Source organism: Vombatus ursinus, unplaced genomic scaffold (assembly GCF_900497805.2).
Source record: "Vombatus ursinus unplaced genomic scaffold, bare-nosed wombat genome assembly UNPS02014769.1, whole genome shotgun sequence".
NCBI lineage: Eukaryota > Metazoa > Chordata > Mammalia > Diprotodontia > Vombatidae > Vombatus > Vombatus ursinus.
Genome location: NW_020954547.1, coordinates 1,927,199 through 1,950,211, shown reverse-complemented (window position 1 = coordinate 1,950,211; position 23,013 = coordinate 1,927,199). Strand labels below are relative to the sequence as shown.

At 36.9% G+C, this 23,013-nt stretch overlaps 1 protein-coding gene across 2 annotated transcripts in view; it reads right to left on the bottom strand.

Moving 5' to 3' along the window:
• ALG14 (ALG14 UDP-N-acetylglucosaminyltransferase subunit) overlaps window positions 1–17,481 on the bottom strand; it is an 87,816-nt gene extending 70,335 nt beyond the window's left edge. The window contains exons 1-2 of one of the 2 annotated variants that reach the window (XM_027862619.1): window positions 16,615–17,481; window positions 11,298–11,449 (exon numbers count right to left, since the gene is read on the bottom strand). In XM_027862619.1, coding sequence (XP_027718420.1) covers window positions 11,298–11,449; window positions 16,615–16,753 — 291 coding nt within the window. In that variant the 5' untranslated portion in view covers window positions 16,754–17,481. The remainder of the gene's footprint in view (window positions 1–11,297; window positions 11,450–16,614) is intronic. The other variant, XM_027862618.1, reaches the window with a different exon arrangement.
• Window positions 17,482–23,013: the final 5,532 nt, after the last annotated feature.

Below are 23,013 nucleotides of genomic sequence, written 5' to 3'. Positions count from 1 at the left end.
CAGAAAGATCAAGAAGGATGAGGAGTGAGATAAAAAAAAAATACTGTACTTATTTATTAATTTTCAAAATCACGTTTATCATTTATTTATAATTGCCAAATATTGCATATGGCAATTAAGAGATCACCAGTAACTATCCAGCAAACAAGTAGGTTGGAAAGGAGGACATTAGCGGTTGTAGGAACCAGGAAAGGGTTCATGTGAGAGACCGTGCCCAAGCCGTACCTCAAGGGAAAAAGGAAACTGTGACAAAGGTAAAAAGAGTGAAATATGGGGCCAGTGCACAGTCACTGAGTTGGAGTGTCTTGTGTGAGGAACAGAGAGAAAGCCAGTTTGGCTGGATTGTAGAGTGGTGAAGGGTGATTATTGTTTAAATGAACACATTCATTGCTATAAACTCGTTTCTTTGCACACTTTGCAGATAAGGACTTTCCTCCTGAGTCCTGTCCAGAAAGCGATCAAAACCTTTAGAGAGCAAAGATTTAGTTTCAGGCTTCATTTTCTTTCCTATAACGCAGTTTGATTTAGCAGTTGCATTGGAAGATGTTTCTATGCAGATCCCAGCTCTCTTAGTGGAAAATTTTACTTTGGCTACTATTTACTTTAGAACTAATCCCAGTGGAAATTGTTTTTGTTTTCTTTAGATGGCATTTAAAATTTTTTTTTTACATGTATAATTCTACAGTTAACCCATTCTTCCTATGTGACTTGGTGACTCCTTCTTCTTGTCTAGTCTCAACTGCAGCTAGCTAGAGGAAGCCTGCTTTCTCTTGGGAGATTATCTGAAGTCTTCAGGGAAAGACAGCAAAGATGTCAAAGAACATACTATTTTGTTTCTTTGTTTGTCTTAAAGCATGGCATACTCATTTCTCTTTTATCTTTCTCAATTTATGAAGTCACATAAAAATCATAAATCCTAGGGAAGATAAATCACTGGATATATATGGCTAAACCATTTCTTTTGTTAACCTAGTGCAATGAAAGTTATCGGCCTCAACTTATTTCAGGGTAAAGAATTTTCAGGATCTAATTAAAAATAGTTATCTAACTTTATAAAATAATATTACTAATATAAAATGTAGCTCAGAAGCCTAATATGCATTTAAATCTGATATAGGTTGGTAGAACACAGCATTTAAATATTAAATTTGTTTATTAAATTAGTTAGTTTTTAAGAAACTCACTACCAAAGCAATTTTCAATCTCTAGATTGATCATCGAAATTTAGTTATGAGTCAAACTACAGAAAGCATTCCTTTTCACTGGTGTAACTCAAATAAATGATTAATGGCTCCTCATTTCTGTCTTAAGGTTTCTGTGAAAATTTTGCTTTGCATATATTTTTTTAAAAGAATGCTTTGCTGAAAATGTTATTCTTGGCTCCTCACTAAGGCATTGTAAAAAAGTAATGTAAAAATATTTCTGAAGTGAGAGACTTAAGTGAAATGCACTATAAAAAACACAAACCATCATTATTGTTAATGGTTCAGGAAGGAGCAAATTTTCTGATTCATTTGCAATATCTTAAGAAATGAAGATTAAAAAATAAATAGACACGGGCCCCATATTATCCCACAGTAACAAGATATATTTGTTGTATTTGGCCCACTCATCATTTCAAAAAATCATCAAGGAGATTTTTGTTATTTAAGACCTAAAATGGGCCAGAACTGATAGAAAACATGGAAGTTTGAACTCAAAATGGAGAAAAGGAATTATATAAAATTGATTTCTGAATGTTTAACAAAGGATGAAATAATAGCCAGTTACTATAAACATCATTTAAATGTAGAATCTCCAACATAATTTGACAATACATAATATATTCAATTGGGTCTGATAGTATCAATATAGGCATTCCCTCTATACCTGCTAGAGTTCTCCTATAGGATTTCTAATAGGATCCAATGAAAATGCCAGGGACCTTCCCTGAGTTCTCCTGATAATCTGGAATTACAAATTGAAGCAACCAGGCTGTCAACGGGTTTTCCCTTGCTTTTGTCACATGACCAATCCATCTCTTTTTCAATCATACATTTCTTTCATGACATTCTTTACAACTCTTCCTAATTACTTATGTTTAATATTACAGCCTACTCACACTTACCACACACCTCTTCCATTACCATTTGGTAATCTACAATGTCATTTCTTCAAAAATTGTGGCACTCCATTACTTACTGCTCCACAATATCAATGGAAGAACACTGGTATTAAAAATATGAGCCTTTAGTTCAGAGAGAAACTGGGGATCATTAAAAGAACTTTGTAATTTTCCCAAAGGCAATCCTTTGGCAATGCTGGTCTTTCCTTATTCAACTCTGGGCCCAACTTATTTCCATTTATAACACTGGTCCAAGATGTGTATAGTGATGGCCAAGCCCTACAAGTTATCTATCCAACTATATCAGTCTGGATAATAGGCTTGGTGTTTTCTGTGTGAAATAGTTGGGTCAAATTCTTTTGAATGATTAGTAATCTCATTTAGGAGGCTCTGCAATATTTGAGAGTTTGATGAAACCAAGACAATGAAACCAAGCATATGGCGACCTTCACCATTTATAGAGTATCCTTCTTTGACTGGAACCCTAGACTGCATCTCCTCCAAGACACTGTTTCCTGTTTTATGCCTTGCTTAATTTAAATTTTCAGAGGGCTGAATAAACTTATTTCAGCTGTCATATCTTTCAAGTAATCTGACATAATACATATATATATATGTATATATCTACATACACATATATATATGTATTAAAAAAAGAGGCACTCTACTGTGGAATGTCATTTGTGAAAGCCTAATTTGACTGTTTGTAATATGGAGGATGGCAGAATATTATAAGCAATATTGTCCCATAATACAATGACAAGTAGTAAAGATTAAAAAGTTTAAAGAAAGCTTGGCAAGAGACCTTACTAAGTAACGTCATCCCAAGAACATTTAAGGATGAAAACAAGAGCAAATGAAAGATGGAAAGGATCTACTAAGATTTTTATAACCAAGTCTTTTCACCATTAAGGAGAGCAGAACCACCATATTTGAACTCTTACATCATAGACGTTCTAGATGTGCTTATAGAGGAAACTGAACTGCCTTAAGGAGTATAAGTAATGGGAAAATCAGCTGTATTGAACTAAGTGTTTGAAGAGATCTGTGCTGGAGAAGACACAATTTTAAGGGCACTGAAGAATCAATCCTCATGAGATCTGAAGGAAGGAAAGATACCAAAGAAAAAAGTCTCAAACCCTATTATGGATAAATGAATGAAAAAGCATTTATTAAGTGTTTACTGTATGCTGGGCACTGTACTAAGTGCTGAGTGCACAAATATAAAAGCAAGGCAATTAATTCCTGTTTATATCTTCCCTAGGGGGAAAGCACATATATGGGAAATGTGGAAAAGAAAGGGAGTCCCTGGGAGTTATGGCAACCATGGTGAGTTGATTCACAGGACATTCGGGTGACACACCCTTTCCAGAAACAATGGCATTATGATAATATTGATTTGATTATTGAGGGGAGGAGGGTGCTAGACAGCAGAGCTAATGGTAAGATGACTGGGCTAAGGTGAACAGCTAGAAAGGACTGGTTTGGTAGTTTGGAGCTGGCTAGATAGAATGGACCAGTTGAATCTCTGCTTACTTAGTCACTCACCAATCAGGTGGAAGTTCCAAAGTTAAGGTGAATTAGTTCCCCCAGGGATAGGGGACATTAGTTTGGTTTTTGTTGTTGTTTTTTTTTTCCCCCGTCACTCATATCCAGAGGTGCCATTCCAGCTCAGGGGGAAGAAAGCAGGGCTATTCTTACCAAAAAACTTCATAGTACAATAATTTTTTTCTCTAAGTATTTTATTTATCATTGAAGAAAAAACACAGCAGTAAGTACTGTATTGGCTTCAATAAGACTAAAGAGTTAATAATTAACATGGCTACTACACTTCAAAACTGAAGTCAACACAGTCATTACTACAATGCAGTAATTTTTTAAAAAGAAAAACCAGACCAGACTCAGTAGTCCCCAAATCAAAATGACACATACAAAGTGTGCTGAATCAAATATATGGCAATTTTTCTCAAAATGGCAGATTCACTTAGTTATTATATTGAGAAACTGGGACTTCTGAAGGGTTTATTTTTTGCAAAGAAATAACTATGAGTAAAAGAAATGGAATTGATAACCAAGTCTTTTCACCATTAAGGAAAACAGAACTACCATATTTGAACTCTAACATCAGAGACATTCTAGATGTGCTTATAGAGGAAACTGAAACTGCCTGAAGGAGGATAAGTATGGGAAAAGCAGTTGAATTGAATCAATATACCATAATTAGACCAGCCATTTCCCAATTGATGGGCACCTCTTAACTTCTAGTTCTTTGAGACCAAAAAAAAAAAAAAGCTACTTTAAATATTTTTGGATACAAAGGGCCTTTTTCTCTTTGATCTTTTTGGGGTACAGGTCGAGTAGCAGTAAAGAGTACTGGGGTAAAGAAAATGTACAGTTTAGTTAGGCACAGTTCCAAACTGATTTCTAGAATTGTGGGACCAAAATGATTCCATCAATAGTACATCAATGTACCTATTTTCTTGCAACCACTCCAACATTTGTCATTTATCTTTTTTTTTTGGCCAACTTTACCAATTTGAGAGGCATGAGGCTTTAGTTTGTATTTCTTTTGTTATTAGTGTTTTGGAAAATTTTTTTCATTAGGCTACAGATGGCTCATTCCCTTGAGAACTGCCTGCTCATTTCTTTTGCCCATTTCCCAATTGAAGAATGGTTCTTATTCTTACAAATTTTAATCAGTTCATTATATAACTTGGAAATGAGACCTTTATTAGAAAAACTTCCTGCAAAGCTGCTTTCCCATCTAACTGTTCCTCTAATAAATAATCTTAGCTGCATTAGACTGGTTAATGCAAAAACATCTTAATTTTATGTAATCAATTGTCTATTTTATCTTGTGTGATCTTCTTTATCCACTGTTTGATCGTGAACTCTTGCCCTATCCATAGATCTGAAAGATAATTTCTTTCTTGTTCCTCTAACTTGTTTATGTGACAGTTTAGATCTAGGCCACGTATTCATTTAGAGTTTATTTTGGTGTATGGTATGAAGTGTTGGTCTTAATTTAATTTCCACCAGACTGTTGTCCAGTTTTCCCAATAGTTTTTGTCAAATACTGGGTCCTTACCATAGTAGCTGGAGTCTTTGGATTTATCCAACACTAGTAGATTGGTTTGCTTCAGTATGGAGTAGCCCTAATCTGTTCAACTGACTGACCTCTATTTTTCGATCAGTATCAGATTGTTTTTGATGATTACTGCTTTGTAGTATAGTTTTATGTCTGATATCTAGGCCTCCTTCTTTCTACTTTTTTTTCATTATTTCCTTTGAGACACCTGACCTTTGGTTCCTCCGGATGAATTTTGTTATTTTTTTTTTCTAGTTCTACAAAGTACTGTGTTAGAAATTTGATTATTATGGCACTAAATATGTAAATTAATTAAGGCTGTTTTGCCATTTTTATTTATTGGTTTACCCATGATCAATTAATACTTCTCCAATTACTTAGATCTGTTTTTATTTCCATAAAGTATTTTGTAGTTGTATTCATATGATACATATGTGTCTTGTTCTATAGTTTTTGAATGGAAATTCCCTTTTTATCCCTTCCTGCTGGGTTTCATCACTAATATGCAGAAATGTTGATGATTTATGTGGATTTTATGTCCTGCAACTTCGTTAAAGTTATAAGTCTTTTCAAAAAATTTTGTTGATGTTTTAGGGTTTTCTAAGAACACTATCATATTATCTGCCTAATGTGTTAATCTTGTTTTATTTGTCCCTGCTAATTCTCTCAATTGCTTTTTCTTATCTTATTGCTATAGCTAGAATTTGTAGTATCATATCAAACAGAAGTGATAACAATGACTATCCTTGTTTCACCCTTGCTCTTACTGGAAAGGACTCTAGTTTATCCCCATTATATAAAATGCTGGCTTTTGGTTTTAAATACATACTATTGACTATGTTAAATAAACTTGTTTCTCTTGTTTTGAAGGCAACTAGGTGGTGCAATGGATAGAGTTCTGGACCATAAGTCAGGATAACCAGAGTTCTAATCAGGCTTCAGATACTCACTAGCTGGGTGACTTTAGGCAAATCACTTAAACTTTGTCTGCTTCCATGCCCTCAGCTGTAAGATGAGAAAAATAATAGTATCTACCTGCCAGGATTGTTGTGAGGATAAAATGAGGTAATATTTATAAAGTACTCAGCAAAACCTAAAAGGCTATAGAAATGCTAGTTACTATTATTATAAATGGGTGTTGCATTTTATCCAAAGCCTTTTTCTGTATATAGTGATACAATCATACTATTTTTGCTGTTCTAGATAGTAATAACTTATTAATATATTCAATTAGGTATTTTTCCTATTATCAAACCAATCCTGCATTTCTGTATAAATCCAAACTGGTCATAGTCAAGAAAGATTTATAAAAATTATATGATCTTTGTGATATATGGTTTAGCCTCTTTGCTAATATTTGCTAATATTTTATGTAGCTTTTTTTCTCTATTTTGACTTTCCCTGGTTCAGGTATCCAATCATATCTGCATCATTAAAGGAATTTGGTGGATCCCTTCTTTTCCTAACTTTGTAAACAGTTTATATAATATTGGAATTAATTGTTCTTTGAATGCCTGACAGAATTCACTTGTGAATTCATTATTTTTTCCTTTGGGAGTTTTTTATTTGATTTCTTTTTTCTGACATTGGGTTGATTAAATTTTCTATTTCTTGTTCTGTAAGATTGGACATTTTATATATTTCTGTAAATATTCATCCATTTCTTTTAAGTTGTTGGTTTTGTTGGCACATAGTTAGGCAAGCCAGTTTCTAATCACCTATATTTCTTCTCCATTTGATGTGAATTCTTTTCTAATTTTTGAAACTGATAATTTGGTATTCTCTTTCTTTTTAGTCAAAGCTAACAGTTTACCTATTTTATTTTCCCTTGAAATAAAACCTGTTCTTTATGGGGCTGAGTCCAAGGTCCCCTCTCCCAAAGTACAGCCATAGAGTTACTGGTCTTTGCACCTGGTGGTCAAGTCCTAAGTCACAGTTCCCTTTTCTGGAATAAAGTGATCAGTCATGTGAAACGCTGAGTTTCACATCCTCCTCCTGGGGATCGTGATGAGAGCAACCACACTGGGGCCATGCTCCTTCTCCAGTCTCTGAGCCTGGGGGAGGGCTGAATCACATGGTCAAGGCCAAGTCTTGTAAAGGTCAGGAGAGCAGGGCTCCAAGTGCTTCCTCCTACTTTGCCATGTTGGCCAGTCCTTTCTGCTGAAATTGATATGTTCCTTTTGAAGCACCTCTCGCTCATGGCAGCCCTTACTACCATACTACCATGGACTGATTTCATGGTCTATCCCACCTAACACCACATCCAACTAGAGCCCCAAGTCATTACAGGATCCAATTTTAAAATGAGTCTTTATAGGGAGAACTTTAAGAAAGAGCAAACCCCTGAGGTGAAGACCTTCACATGGGGTTCACGAATACTTCATCCTGTCCAACAGACAAGAACAGCAGGTACACCCAACCAGGCCACAACAATGTGGGGAGGGAAGAATGGAGAGTTATTTCAGTCCTTTTAGGAAGGTTTATTTTTCTCTCCAAAAGGCAAAAATATTTGTCTTTGATTTTTATTTTTAACTGAAGCAATCTGGCTTATATATAGCAGGGAAAGAATTTTAACCCTCCTCACCCCCAAAGGAAAAGATAGCTATGAATTATTGTTGGTAAAGGATAACAGATTTATTTATAGATATGTTTTGGCATGTACTTTCCATGAATACACCAAAAAGGAATTGTGTGCTGCCTCAATATAACAATAATTTTTTAAACTCATATTTATATAGTTTTAAGATTTACAAAGTATCTTCTTCTTACAAACTCATAAGTTTAGTAGTACAAGTATTATTATCTCCATATTTCAGATGTGTAAATTGGAGATTACATGTTTTGCCCCTGGCCACGTAATTTGTAAATGTCAGAGCAAGACTCTTTCTAATATATCATGGTTTCATATTTTCCCTAATCCATCATACGTTGCCAGGTTATGTTGTAAAGAGATAGCAGAGAAGCCAATATAACATTCAATAGAGAAACACCATAAGCATTTCAACTAAAATCAGATCCAAAGCAAAGTATGCTCTTTCCTATTGGTTTTATTTGATATGTTATTAGAAATTCTAGCAATAAAACAAGACTAAAAGGGGTTAACGCTGGGATTGAAAAAGTCAAAATATCATTATTTACACGACATGGGACCATATCTAAAAAATCCAACCATTTCAACCAAAATGTTACCAGAGACAATGCATAAATGGAAAATGACTGTAATGTGAAAAATAAAATTATTATTTTTAAAGCTCTTACTAAGTAGCATCATCAAAACTACCTGAGACTGGGCAAAAAATAGAGAAGCAGATAAATGAAATAAAATAAACCAGACATCTAATCAAATGTATATAAAAGATAACTGTTTAAGAAAACTTTAGAAAAAAATTTTTTTTATTAAAATGGGAAAAGGATTAATTATTTAATAGAAACAAAAAAATGGACTGAAATCTTTCTCTCCATTGTGGAAGCGAGATTTTTTTTTTTTTTTTTTGCTTTTTGGTGAGGCAATCGGGGTTAAGTGACTTGCCCAGGGTCACAGAGCTGGTAAGTGTCATGTGTCTGAGACTGGATTTGAACTCATGTCCTTCTGACTTCAAGGCCAGAGCTCTATACACTGTGCCACCTAGCTGCCCCGAGATTTTTTTCAATTTAACAAATGGAAGGAATTATTAGAGACAAAAAAAATATGCCTGTCTACATCAATTTTTAAAATTGTACAACCAAAAGAAAAACATACTGAGAAAAAATTTTGGCAACAATTTATTTCATTTAGTAATCTTTTTGTAATGTTTTAGAGGCTGGAAGTATAAGACCCTCTTCATCCTTCAGCTGCTTCTCTCTTGGCCAATTAATATTCTTGTCTGCTTTCTCTTCCACACAAACTTCATTTGATTTTGTATTATTCTATATAGAAGTCCCTTAATATACTGATTTCACTAATATGGGGAACTTCCAGATGATACCAATACAGCTCAGCACCTTCTCTGCAATTTATAGTCTTCAAGAGTTGCCTAGAAAACACTGAGAAATGAAGTGACTTTCTCAGGGTCCAACAGCTAGTATTGTGTTAGAAAAAGGACTTGAACCCAGGTCTTCTGATTTTGGGGTCAGCTGTCTATTTGCTATGTCAATCTGGTCTTAGATGGAAAATATGACAAAAACTAACCCCTAAAATATAAAAGGAAGTACTAGTAAGTCACACTGGTAAGTCCTAACCTACAAGGGGTAAACAGGCTAGGAATATAAACAGCCAATTTTAAAAAGGGAAATATAGATTATTATTTACTTGAAAAAATATTAAAGTTCACTAACAGTCAAAGAAATGCAAATTAAAACAATTTGAGAGTAACCCCATAGCCATTAAATTAGTAAAAGTGATTAAAAGCAACAACATTCAGTGCTGGTGTAACATGGTGATATGCACACTCATTCATTCCTCATGAAACTGCAAACTTGTAGAGTACTTTGGGGTAGCAATCTGCCACAATATACAGTCAACAATAAAGTGATGGTCATACCTCTATGATCCAATAATTCTATTGTTGGGAATATACCCTGGTAATGCTATCAAAGACCAAAAAGAAAGGTCTATTTGATTAAAGATTTTCATAGCAACATTTTATGTAATTAAAAAAAGCAGGGAAGGGGGGCGCAGCTAGGTGGTGCAGTAGATACAGCACTGGTCCTGAAGTCAGGAGGACCTGAGTTCAAATCAGGCCTCAGACCAAACACTTGACACTTACTAGCTGTGTGACCCTGGGCAAGTCACTTAACCCCAATTGCCTAAAAATAATAAAAAAAAATTTTTTAAAAAGGGGGGGGCAAGTAGTCTAACAGGAGAAGGGTTAAAACAGGGGTGGTGAACCTGCATCCCTAAGACCACATGTGGCCTTCTAAATCCTTAAGTGCAGCCTTTTGACTGAATCCAAATTTTACAGAACAAATTTTGTCCTAATCTGTTCCTTAAGGCCATGTGGCCTTAAGGCTGCAGGTTCCCCACTCCTGGGTTTAAGTCAAAAAACCAGATCCAGAAAGATGGATGACACGCTAATGACCGCCAGATGAAGAAGAGGAAAGAAGGATAAATATACCAAGAATTGCAATGGTACTTGGAGGGAGAGGCTGGAAAGGTGTGGTGATCACTTATTTGGATGAGGCCTGTGATTTCATTGGTCTAGAGAAACAGAAGGTTACCCTGGCTGCCACTGGGAGGCTTAGAGAACTGTCCAGGGTCAGCCAAGATGTGGCAGATGCCACTTCCCCATGCTGCCTTTCATAATAACTGATCGTTATAACGTGATGGCACTAATATAATGAAATGATTTATTAATAGAAATTCATTTAAATGTACGCTAAGTAAATTCTGTGGGTTGTACTAATGTTCAATATTCAGTTTTGAGAAGGCAGCTCTGGAGTCAGAAGATTTGGGTTCCTACCCGGATTCTGCCACTGTGCCCTGAATGACCTTGGGCAAGACATTCCTAACCTCTGGGCCTCACTTTCTGAAGCTGTAAAAAAGTGCTACATTACATGACTTCTGAGGTCCTTTTCAGCTCTAAATCTACAATCCTACAAAATAATTTAATTTAAAATTGGTAGCATAGTATACATAACACATAAATGAATATACACAAATGAATTTCAAGGCAGATAAAAATATAATTTGGAACATAATAGAAGAATTAGTTAGAAAACAACCCCAAATTACAAAAAATCAACAAAGAATTTTAACGAAGAGCTAAGTAAACTCATACATACATTTCCATGACACTAGAGTCATCATAAACCCCAAGTTCCAGGGCATACATAAATGAAACAACTTGATTTAAAATAGTTAATATTTAAAATATTAAATCAAGCATTAATATTTAATATTCAGATATTTCTAGACATTAGGTAGAAAACTTTTTTCACTTAAAATTTAATGTTTACAAGACTAAAACAATTCTGGAGTTATATTTTTGCTAAGTTCCTTTTCTAAGGTTAAATGAGGTAAAAATTGAATTTCAATAATAATCATAATTACACCAATCTTGGCATTCAGTAAATTGCATTTAAACCCCATGAAAACTCATATATAGCTTAGAAAAGTGACTAACTTACCAAGGATTCAGAGTCTCTCTCAGCTCTCTTCTCTTCAAACGAACGTATTTTAACAGCACTCATCTTATCGGTATCAGCAAAGACATAATGTCTTGGATTATAGTGTTTGGACAAGCTCCCAAGCAGTCTCAGAATTTCTGTGGTATGCCCACCTGAAAATAATATTGAAGATCATATAGATTAAGAAATATACAATGTAAATCAACAATTAACAAGCAACAGGCCTATCTGCCCATCTGATTTTACAGTAAATATTTAGATAGAAGACTACAGTTCCTTCCTAAGAAATAAATAAGGAATGGAGAGATTAATCTCTGCCTTCATGCACCATCCAATCAGAGTGGCAGCAGCTTCCAGATACCTGGTCTTATTTTTGGCCCAGCATCTGTAGCAACCATACAGAGAAGCAATTCCTATGGAGAAAGGAGCTAGCCACCCCCAACTTCCATCTACTGACCTAAGGAGAGGGAAGTTCTCCTCAGAATAATGTTTTTCTAAACTAAAGGAAATGCTAACTTTCACATAGAGATGAGTGAAAATAAAGATTTACTGTCCTCCCCCACACCTCTTGCCACACACACATTTATGGACACTCTGAAATCTACCCACTGACCCAAGCTTAAGAACCCCTGATTTAGAGAGACCTTAGAGGTACACCCTCTATCTCTCTACCTTGCTCTGTGTGTGTGTGTCTCTTTGTCTGTCTCTGTCTCTTTATATCACTGTGTGTATGTGTGTGTGTGTGTCTCAGACAGTAACCTGCAAGAATGTATTAATATCAAGAAAGGCTATTCCTCTTCTCTTTGGTTTAGTTAGAAGAGATCCTCTGACTCCTTTTCACCTCTATAAATGCTGCAGGTGGTACAGTGGATAGCGCACTGGGTCTGGAGTCAGGAAGAACTGAGTTCAAATTCTGCCTCAGATGCTCTAGCTATGTGACCCATGGTACCTCACTTAAGTTCTGTTTGCCTCAATTTCCTCAAATGAAAAATGGAAGTATCACCTACTAACCAGGGTAATTATAAAGATTAAATGAGATGCTATTTGTAAAGTGCTTTGTACAGTGCCCAGCACACAGTAGGTGCTTAATAAACACTCATTTCCTGTCTTCCTATACAGAGTCTTGTTTTATGACTGATCAAAGAATTTAATGAACAGTTTACATTTTCAAGATTTAGTAGCCACAAATTCTATTGCCATGTAGAAAGCTATCTTGAGAGTTAGCTTAATCCTCCAAAACTTTATCACCACAATGCCTAAAGAAAACCTTAAATAGACATATAGCAAGATCCTGATTGATGCGAATAAATAATGAAATCTCATGAAGTGGTTGAATTATTCAAAATGTGTACTGCGTGTTTCTACAGGGTTGGAACCAATGACCACATTTTACACAATTATAACTTCAAGTAGTGTGAATTCAAATACCACTTGAGGGGATTTATTATTTGCACTAATCAGGACCCAGATGTAACACTTCGATTTTCCTTTATTCCTCTAACCCCAGATTTTGCAGACCCAAGTCTCACAGAGTCAACTGTCTCTGTTCATCTAAGTTATTAGTCACCTCTCAGTTTTTCTGGATGACCATCTACCTACATAATGCTCTGTGTCTACCTACATTGGACTTTCCATGTTAAGAGCAGATGAGGTTCATGTGTTTTGTTATTCTACTTTTTTTAAAAAAAGATTTATTTATGTCTATTTTTGATGGGCATAAAAAATTTCCCAATATCGTTCCCCAGCATCCATCACAGAGAAAAACAGTTAAGTGACCAACAAAATGGCTATGCACAATAATGTATACAACATTCCACACTTGTCAAGTCAAAACAACAAGCCTTACACATCTAACCTGTATGGAGTTGCTTGCCTTCTCAATGAGGGTAGGTGGGGAGGGAGGAAGAGAGAAAATTTAGAACCTGAAGTTTTAAGAACAAAAGTTGGAAGAAAATAAAAAACAAAAAAACCAAACTAACACCAAGCATTTATTAAGCACCTACTATATACTAAGCACTGTGCTTCAAAGCATTCAAAGACAAAAAGCAGTCCCTGCTTTCAAGGACCTCACAGTCTAACAAGGGAAACAACGTGCAAACAACTATGTACAAACAAGCTATTTAGTGGGTAATTGGGGGTAGTATCAGAGGGAAGGCAGTAAGATTAAGGAGGGCTGGAAAAGGGTTCTCACAGAAGGTAAGACTTTAATTGAGACCCAACGGAAGCCAGGAGGCAGAGAAGAGTCAGGACAGAATTCCAGGTACAGTCAAGGAACAGCAAAAGACTACCATCACTGCATCCAGTGTTACTGCAGGAGCAAGATATAAGAAGATAGGAAAGGTAGGAAAGGCCCAGGTTGTGAAAAGCCAAACAGAGGATTTTATATTTGATCTTGGAAGCAACAGGAGTAGAATGAATAGGACAGGGTACCAGACAGAGCTGAGCTTCCAGAAGGTCAATCTGAGAGCTGACTGGAAGAGGGGAGTGACAAGACCCAGGGAAACCAAATAGCAGCAGGAGGTGATGAGGGCCTGAGCCAGGGTGGAAGAGTGTTGGATGATAGACACAACATTCCACATCTGTAGTCCCCACACCTTTCTACCAAGAGGGGAAAAAAATGTGTTCCCACACCTGCCTGCTGGAACCAAGGCTGCTCACTGCATTTAACAGGAATGCTGGTGCCTAGAGGTGTCGCTCTTTTTTATCTTATTATACTCACTGTGCAACCATTTCTGTTTCTGCTTATTTCATTTCGCATCAGTTCACGCAAGTCTTCCCAAGTTTCTATTTCCTGATATGTGTAATTTCTTACAGCGTAACACTCCACGACACTCACACAGCACAAATTGTTTAGTTGTTTCCCAACTGATAGGAACCCTTTTATTTCCAATTTTTTAATACTACAAAAAGTAGTAGGACTTTTCTTTCTTTAACCTTCTTTAGGTACATAAGCATAGTAGTGGAATCTCTGGGTCAGAGGATATGGACAGTTTACTCACTTTTCTAGTATAAATCCAAATTATTTTCCAGAATAGATAGACCAATTAATTCACAGCTCTACCAAGAGTGTATTAATTAATGTGTCTGTTTTCCCACAGCTTTTTTAATTCCTTTCATCTTAACAAGGTATTATGTGCTTAATAAATGCTTCTTAGATTGGATTTATTGTAAATATTTACAATTTAGCTTTATTTCAACCTAAATATAAGAATACTGTTGTGAAGCTCAATGGAGAGGATGTAAAGGTGATTTGCAAATCTTAAAGTGTGATAAAAGTGTATGTAAATATGAATATATAATGTATAAATATAAATGTATGCATATACACATAAATATAAATGTATGTGCATATAAATAGATATAAACATATACTGTGTAAGCAAATATTTAAATACAAATAATATAAATGTATAGGTATACAAATATAAATATGAATGTATAGGTATATTTTGTTATGTCATTTTTCAGTCAGGTCCAACCCCATTCGGGGTTTTCTTGGCAGAGATACTGGAGTGGTTTGCCATTTCCTTCTCCAGCTCATTTTACAGATGAGGAACTGAGGCAAACACGGTTAAGTGTCTCATCCAGGGTCATAGCTAAGAAGTTCCTGAGGCCAGATCTGAATTCACAAATATAGGTGTGTATGTGTATATACATACACACACACACACACATATACACACACACACATATATATATAAATGCACAGGCATATAAATAAAAAATGTATAGAGATACAAATAAATTCAAATGTATAGGGATATAAATCTAAATTAAAATGTATAAAGATATAAATATTAATGCATAGGCATAGGAATATATAAATAAAATGTATAGGCCGTATAAATGGAAATATAGAGATATAAACATAAACGTGTGGTATATAAATGTATAGGTTTAGAAACATACAAAATGTAATTACAAACATATATGAACACAAATATATAAATACATATACAAAATGCATACAAATAAATAGGTACATGTAAAACTATAAATAAATGACTTATAAATGTCTCTCCAGGTAATCTCCTTCAGAACTGGGATTGTTATCTTTGGGCCTCCAGTACCTAGTACAGATGGCTCATGCTAGGTACTTAATAAATGCTTGTAGATTCATCCTATATTTGCATTTATATGTATGTGTACACACACACTAATGCCTAGTGGGAGACCCTGAATGTCAGTAACCTGTGGGATTATGAAACTTTCTATCCAACTGCCAGATCAGAACTTTGCCTCACTACTCCATGCTAGAATTGTGTGTGTGTGTCTATATACACAGGTATTTATTTCCATATTTATGTACATATACATGTATATTTGAATACATTTATATACCTATACATTTCTAGAGAGAGAGCCACTGAGGCTGCTCATCTCCTAAGAGGGGGAGCCTGGTTCTGTGGCAAGTTTCTCTATTTGTTGTCAAAAGACCTAGGTCTGAACCCTGGCTCTGCTGCTTACTAGAGCGGGTGATAACCTCTCTGGGCCTCACTTTCCTCATGTGTAAAAAAGAAGTCACTGGACCAGGTCCTTCCCAGCTCGAAATCTGCGGTCCTAGGACCCCAAGTCCTAGGCAAGGAGGTGACCAGTATGGGGGGAGGAAACTCACATGGAGGAAATCACAGAGGAGTCAATGAGAAGCTTCTAAGTTCTAGTTCCCTGTTTGGGGGTTTTCTTGAATTCAATTAAGAGGAATCTAAGGGTGCAGCTAGGTGGCGCAGTAGATAGAGCACTGGCTTTGGATTCAGGATGACTTGAGTTCAAATGCGACCTCAGACACACAACACTTACTAGCTGTGGGACCCTGGGCAAGTCACTTAACCCCATTTGCTTAGCCTAAAATAAAAAAAAGAGGAATCCAGAAAGCTTCAACATAGGTAGCTGGGGGGTACAGTGGACAGAGGGCAAGACTTTAGATCTGGGAAAACCCGAGTTCAAATCCTAGCTGTGAGACCCTGGTCAATTCACTTAATGTCTCTGCGTCTCAATTTCCTCATCTGTAAAACAAGGGCTAGGGCATCAATTTTCTATTTGATGCTTTAAAATCGATTATGTTATTCATTCGGATCATTAACGTCACTGAGCCCCAAATCTCCAGTTAAACGTGGATTCATCCCAGGCCAGTAATTCACAAAAACCACATAGACCAGCATGCAACGCTTCAAGCAAAGCAGAAAGCGAAAGTAGGGGGTGGGGGGCGGAAGATGAGAAACTACAAAGCCGCGTTGTCTTCTGGGTCTTGTAGTCCTGAGGGAAAACAGGGCGGGGAGATGTCATGTGACCGGTGAAACTACGACCTCAATCTACTCACCGGACCCGGCCACCACCAGCACGCTGACGGACACAGTCTGCAGCCCCTCTTTTCGGGGGCGTAGCACCAGCCACAGCCGCAGCAGTACGAGAACGGCAACAACACCCCCCACAGCGATCAGGCAGAGGAAGAAATTCATACTAGCCGAGAGGGTCCATGATCGCCGCTACCAGGAAGGGAAATCGGCCGTGGAAGTTCGAAAACTACGGGAGCCGAGGAAGCTCGAAATGTCTCAGCCCCGCCTCTTTCCCTTACGTTCTCAGCTGCCTGGACGCCGATTTGCTCGAGAGGTGGCGCTCGGGTCTAAGGAGGGCGGGGAATGATGGGAGGTCGTAGTCGTCCTCTCATTTACCACGCAGCTGTTGGCCCGGGGGCGGGACTTCCGACTGCAGGAAACGCGAAAGCGCGAGCCCGGGTACCTGTGCAGTCTCCGCCTCCAAAGATGGGCTCCTCCTTATAGAGCCTGGCGTTAATCTGTAATTACTCCCTCAGCCTTCTGCCCCTCTACCCTTAATACCACGTCCACGTTGTGTCCGCTAGGGCCCCGGATATCCTTCTATTCCTTTCGTAGTCGGAATAATTGCCGCCGCCACCTCACCCCCAGGACTAAAGCCAAGCTGCTGCTTTTAACGCGCAGGGTTCGGTGGCTGGCCCGGGTAATTAGCTCCAGGGCGGGGATGATCCTGGCCTCCTGAGCTCCATAAGCCGGGCTCTCATCTCCTGGTGCAGTCGTGGATATCCCACCTACCTTTCTTCAAAACGGTCCTGCCTGTGCAGGTGATCAAAGAAGGTGGATATCTCCAGTTGATCAATGGTCAAAGGATACGAACAGGCAGTTTTCAGAAGAAGAAATCGAAGCCATCAATAATCGCATGAAAAAATGCTCTAGATCTCTAATGATAGAGAAGTGCAAATTAAAATAACTTGGAGGAAACACCTGTCAGAGTGGCTAACATGACAGAAAAGGAAAATGACATGCTGGAGGGGATGTGGAAAGATAGGGACACTAATGCATTGTTGGGAGAGTTGTGAACTCACCCAACCACTCTGGAAAGCAATTTGGAACTATGCCCAAAGGACCTATAAGCTGAGCATGCCCTTTGACCCTGCAATACCACTACTAGGGCTGCATCCCAAGGAGCTCAAAGGAAAAGGACTTATATGTACAAAAATATTTACAGCAGCTCTTTTTATGGTGGCAAAGAATTGGAAATTGAGGGCATGCTTATCAATTGGGGAATGGCTAATATGATTGTTATGCAGTAAGGAATGATCAAAAGGATGGCTTAAGAAAAGAGTGAGAAGACAATATGAGCTGATGCAAAGTGAAGTGAGTAGAACTAGGAGAATGTTATATACTGTAATAATATTGTAATGATGATCAACTTTGAAAGATTTGGCTACTCTGATCAATGTAATGACCCAAGGCAATTCCAGAGGACCCTTGTTGAAAAATGCTATCAATCTGTAGAGAAAAAATTGATGGGTACTGAATACAGATTGATTTTTCCTGTATTTTTCTTGCTTTCCCTCTCCCCCACAAAGTGGTTAATGTGGAAATGTTTTGCATGACTTTATATGTATACTGTATATGTATTTCTTGCTTTCTCTCCTCAGGTGGAGGAGAGAGGGACAGAATTTGGAACTAAAAAAAAATTAAAATAATTTTTTAGAAGATGGATAGTTTACATGTAAAAAAGGCACAACCAGAGCAGCTGAAAGAAAATGCTAATTAAAACAGCTCTGAGATGCCCTTTGAACATCTAGTAAAATGGCAAAAACAAAATCAAAAAATCCTTTGTTGTGGGGAGGATTTGCTGTGTGGAAACAGATATATTGCTGCAAATTGATTAAATTCAAATCAACAAAACTTTTCAGCCATCTCAACCAAAAACAATTTATGGATTTAATAAATAAGTTCAGCAGAGTCTAGGTTACCAGATTAATCTGCAAAAAGACTACATTCTTATTTGTTAGTAATAAAGATTAAAAAAGTTTTTAAAAAAAGGAAACCGTATTTATAGTATCAAGGAAACCAAAATTAACTATCAAAATAAGAGAAGACAAATAACTGGTGGGTCAGTATTCATGATTTGGTAGGATTAATAGAACAAAAATTATATTCCCCAAACGAATTTATATATGTGTATATATATTCTGCACTAACAATCAAAATACTATGAGGCTAGCTTCCTCATAGAGCCAGATAATTATTATAAAACTTATGTGGACAAACAAGAGGGCAAGAATATTAAGCTGATTCTTACATTTTTGTCTTTAAATCCCCATAGCCAAGTACAGTGTTAGGCACTTCTTAATTGCTGAATTTCATAGGATCATAGATTTAGAACTGGAAGGGACCTTAGAGATTATCTAGCCCAACCCTCTAATTTTATATATTAGGAAACCGAGGCCCAGAGTGGGTAAGTGACTTCCCCAAGGTTACATAGGAAACTTGCCGAAGGTTCCATAGTCAGTGGTTGAGTTGGGATTTAAACCCAGGTCCTCTGATTCCTATACTTCCAGACAGTTGTATCAATTTGGGAATCTCACCAGCACAGACTGAAGAAATTTTACGAAAGACTGCCCTTTCTAGCCTTTGAATTATTTTGTCCCTAGTCTCACTTTGTATCTTGGGAATTGTTTATACAACCCAAGTGTTTCAGTAGGGGACAACCTTAAAAATGAAATTCTGAAGACAAAAAGAATTCTGAAGAAAAAAAAACAATTTGAATGAGAAGAAAAAGGAAGAGTCAGCAGTCAAAGTAAGGTACTGGCTTATAACTAAACTAATGTGGAAGCACAGGGACCTTTCCAATCAACTTAAATTTGAAAAACACTTGTAAGATAAGCAAGCAACAAGAACAATTAAAAACACTCATCCAGTGTTTGGCAAACTCCAGAATATAAATTAGTGAGGGGTGAGTAAGAAAAATTGCTGGGAAAACTAGAAAGCACTTTGGCAGAAATTAGGTTTGGTTTAAAATCTTACACCACATACTATAATAAGCTCAAAGTAGATATTCAACCTGAATACAAAATGTCATACTGCTTAAAAAGTAGAAAAGATCAGTGACCTTTCACTACTCTGGCTAGAGGCAGAATTTTTAATAAAATGGATGGAGGAAATTATAAAAGATAAAATAAGCAATTTAGACTACATAAAATTTAAAAGCTTGTGTAAATTAAATAACGAAGATATAATTAGAAGAGAAATGATGAGAGTAGGAAAAAAATCCCATTGAATGTCCGTAAAAGTTTAATATCCAAAATAAAGAGGTAATTGTCAGAAATATATGACACCAACAGTCATAAAACTGTTCTCCAATAAATCACTGGTCATAAGATATGAACAGTTTTCAAAAGAACTGCAAACTATAAATGACCACATGAAAACATACTCCATATCCCAAGTGTGAAAGGAATGCAAATTAAAACTGTGATGAGATTTTACCTTAGACGACGCAAATTAAGCATGATAACAACAGATGAGGAGTTAGTGTTGAAGAAGCTGTGGGAAAGCAGGCATAAGATGAAATGAAGGAGGTATTGTACTCCCAGACCTTTCAAAGTAGTTACCACCAAAACTATATAGCACTGGTTGAATGGTCAAGTTCAAAGAGTAGTTATTGACGGATTAATACCAGTTGGGCAGGATATTTTCAGTGGAGTGTTTCAGGGCTCTGAACTTGGCCCTATACCATTTAACTTTTTAGTCCCAAGTAGAACACTTATCAAATTTTAAAATGACACAAAGTTGAGAAGAATAACGAACACATTGCATGACAAAGTCAGGATCCCAAAAGATCTCAGTGCGTGGCACATAGTAAGTACTTAATAAATGCTTGTTGATTGACTGATCAATCTCAATAGGCTATATCATTGGGCAGAACTTAATGAAATGAAATTTAATACAAATCAATGTAAAATCTTATATCTAGGCTCAAAAAATCAATTTCACAAGTTCAAGATGAGGAAGGCATGATGAGTGGCAGCTCATCAGAAAAAGATCTGTGTGTTCTAGTGGACTCCAAGCACAATATGAATGAACAGTGTGTTTTGGAGCCAAGAAAGCAGATGCAATCTTAGGCTGTACTGAGAGGTATAATAATGGAACAAAGAAGTGATGGCCCCACTGGATTCTGCCTTCATGGGACCAGATCTGGGCACTATATTTTTGGAAAGATATTAATAATCAGGAGATCATCTGAAAGAGGGGAGCCAGAACAATTAAGGGCTTTGAGTTCATGCCATATGAGAATCAGTTGAAGGAACAGAAGATGTTTAACCTCAAAAAGAGAAGACTGGGTAGGGAAAAGGAGAACATGATAGCTGTCATCAAGAATTTGAAGGGCTCCATAACCTGGAAGAGGCATGAGACCTGTTCTCTTCAGCCCTGAAGAGTAGAGCTGGAGGCAGTAGGGGGAATTTGGAGACAAATTTAGACTGCTCTCAGGAGACATTTCCCAACAATTAATTGTTGGAGTGGGCTGCCTTTGGGAGCTGCCTTTGGGATCCCCTCACTGGATATCTTCAAGAAAAGGCTAGATGACTACTTGTAGAAAGGATTCTTTTTCAGGTATAAGTCAGACAAGATGGCTACTAAAATTCCTTTCAGTTTTGACATTCTGAAATTCTGTGAAACAATGCTTTCCAAGAACTTCCCTTTTTTCACTCATCCTTTCTAATTTTCAGATCTTCTTAGTCCTGATTTCCTTCTCAGTCCATCTTTATATTCCACCAGTTCCAAAGTCTAGATATTTCCCTTAGTTCTCTGTCAATCTCCAGTGGAGCAGAGCTTCTCAGCCATGATTTACTTCCTTGGTAGCCTTTTAAAAAATTTAAAAAAAATTTTTCATTTGTAGAATAAAATAAACATTGTCATAACATAGTACAAAAAAAAAGATGATTGTACATGAAACTGCAAATCTATTATGCACTTGTTATTCCTTTCAAACACATAACAAAATTATCATGGAAATTTTTTTTTTCTTTCTCTGCCCCCCCCCCCACCAGAGGTGGCTACCATTAGACACGAATAGGTAAATATATATAAAATTATTCTAGACATACTTCTATTTATCAGTTCTTTCTCTAGATGCAGCTAGGGTCTTTCTTCATATGTCTTTACAGTTAATTTGTGTATTTATAATAGACAAAATAACTTATTGGACCTATAGAAGGGAGGCTAAGTGATTGATCAAGTCTGTATTATTATTGTTTTTGTTATTGTTATCATTATTTATCATCTATTGTAACTGTAAGTGCTAGCTCTATCTTGGGAGATGCCCATCCTGAGTAGGAGAAATTTTTATATTAAGTGTAGTTTATTGTAATCCTTTCTGCTTGCACATTGATTTAATAGTTTTCTTTGAAGCGCAGCTGTGAGAACTGTGAGAAGCAAAGCATGAACTTCGAAGCGTATTTATGAGGCTTTGTAGCCTCATAAATTTGCTTGTCAAAAGTGCAGTAGTTTTTTGGTACTTCTTCTTTTAGCTTTTGCAAAAGATTCTTACCCTTTCTCCAAGACTATGATAGTTCCTGTCAAACTTATTCTTAGATTATTAGTGCAAGCTGAGCAGACTCTTCATTCTAAAATAACCACTACCTCCCAATGTCGCTAACCATAAGCCATCCTTAGATTAATTTTAGGAGTCAGTCCCTAGACAGCAGGTGCTTACATCTAAGGCTGTTGAGGGTCAGAAACCAAACACAAGTACAAAAGGGCCGTTCAAGAGCTAGCTTATGTTCTCTGGCCAATTAGCACACAGAAAAAAGCTTTTGATGAGCTCTTTAAGGCACAAAGGCATGTGCCACCTGGAAAATTAGTAATTATAAATCTTCAGGAACACTTGGAACAGTGAAAGGCCCCACTGATAAGAATTAACATCAAAGGCAGAACTTTCCCACTCTATAAATGGGAACCTTGAACCATGTTGCTGCTAAAGACCTTGTGTGACCCTCATGTGGATAAAGGCGAGTTCTTGTAATGGCGTGGAGAAAGCTGGCACAAGAATAGAAGAAATCTTATATTCCTTGAGGGGTGTGTCCGTCAGGAAATGCTCGAGGTAGTTGAGAGCAGTATTCGGACTGAACTGGATTGAACTGTTATTTCACTAGTCATGGTGTCAAGGTTACATATTATTGTGTCCAGGCCTCAGTGTTACATAGTTGCATGTATCAGGATAATATGACTTTCAACTCGGTAAGATCAGTACCTACAGAAAACAAGGATGAAGGCTGTCTAATAGATTGTAAGTTTCTTGTTGGCAAGGGCCATTTTCTTTTTTTTTTTCTCCTTTTTTTGTATCCTCAGGACTTGGTATAGAACAGGCGTGGGGAACGTGCATCCTCGAGGACACATGTGACCCTCTAGGTCCTCAAGTGCAACCCTCGGAC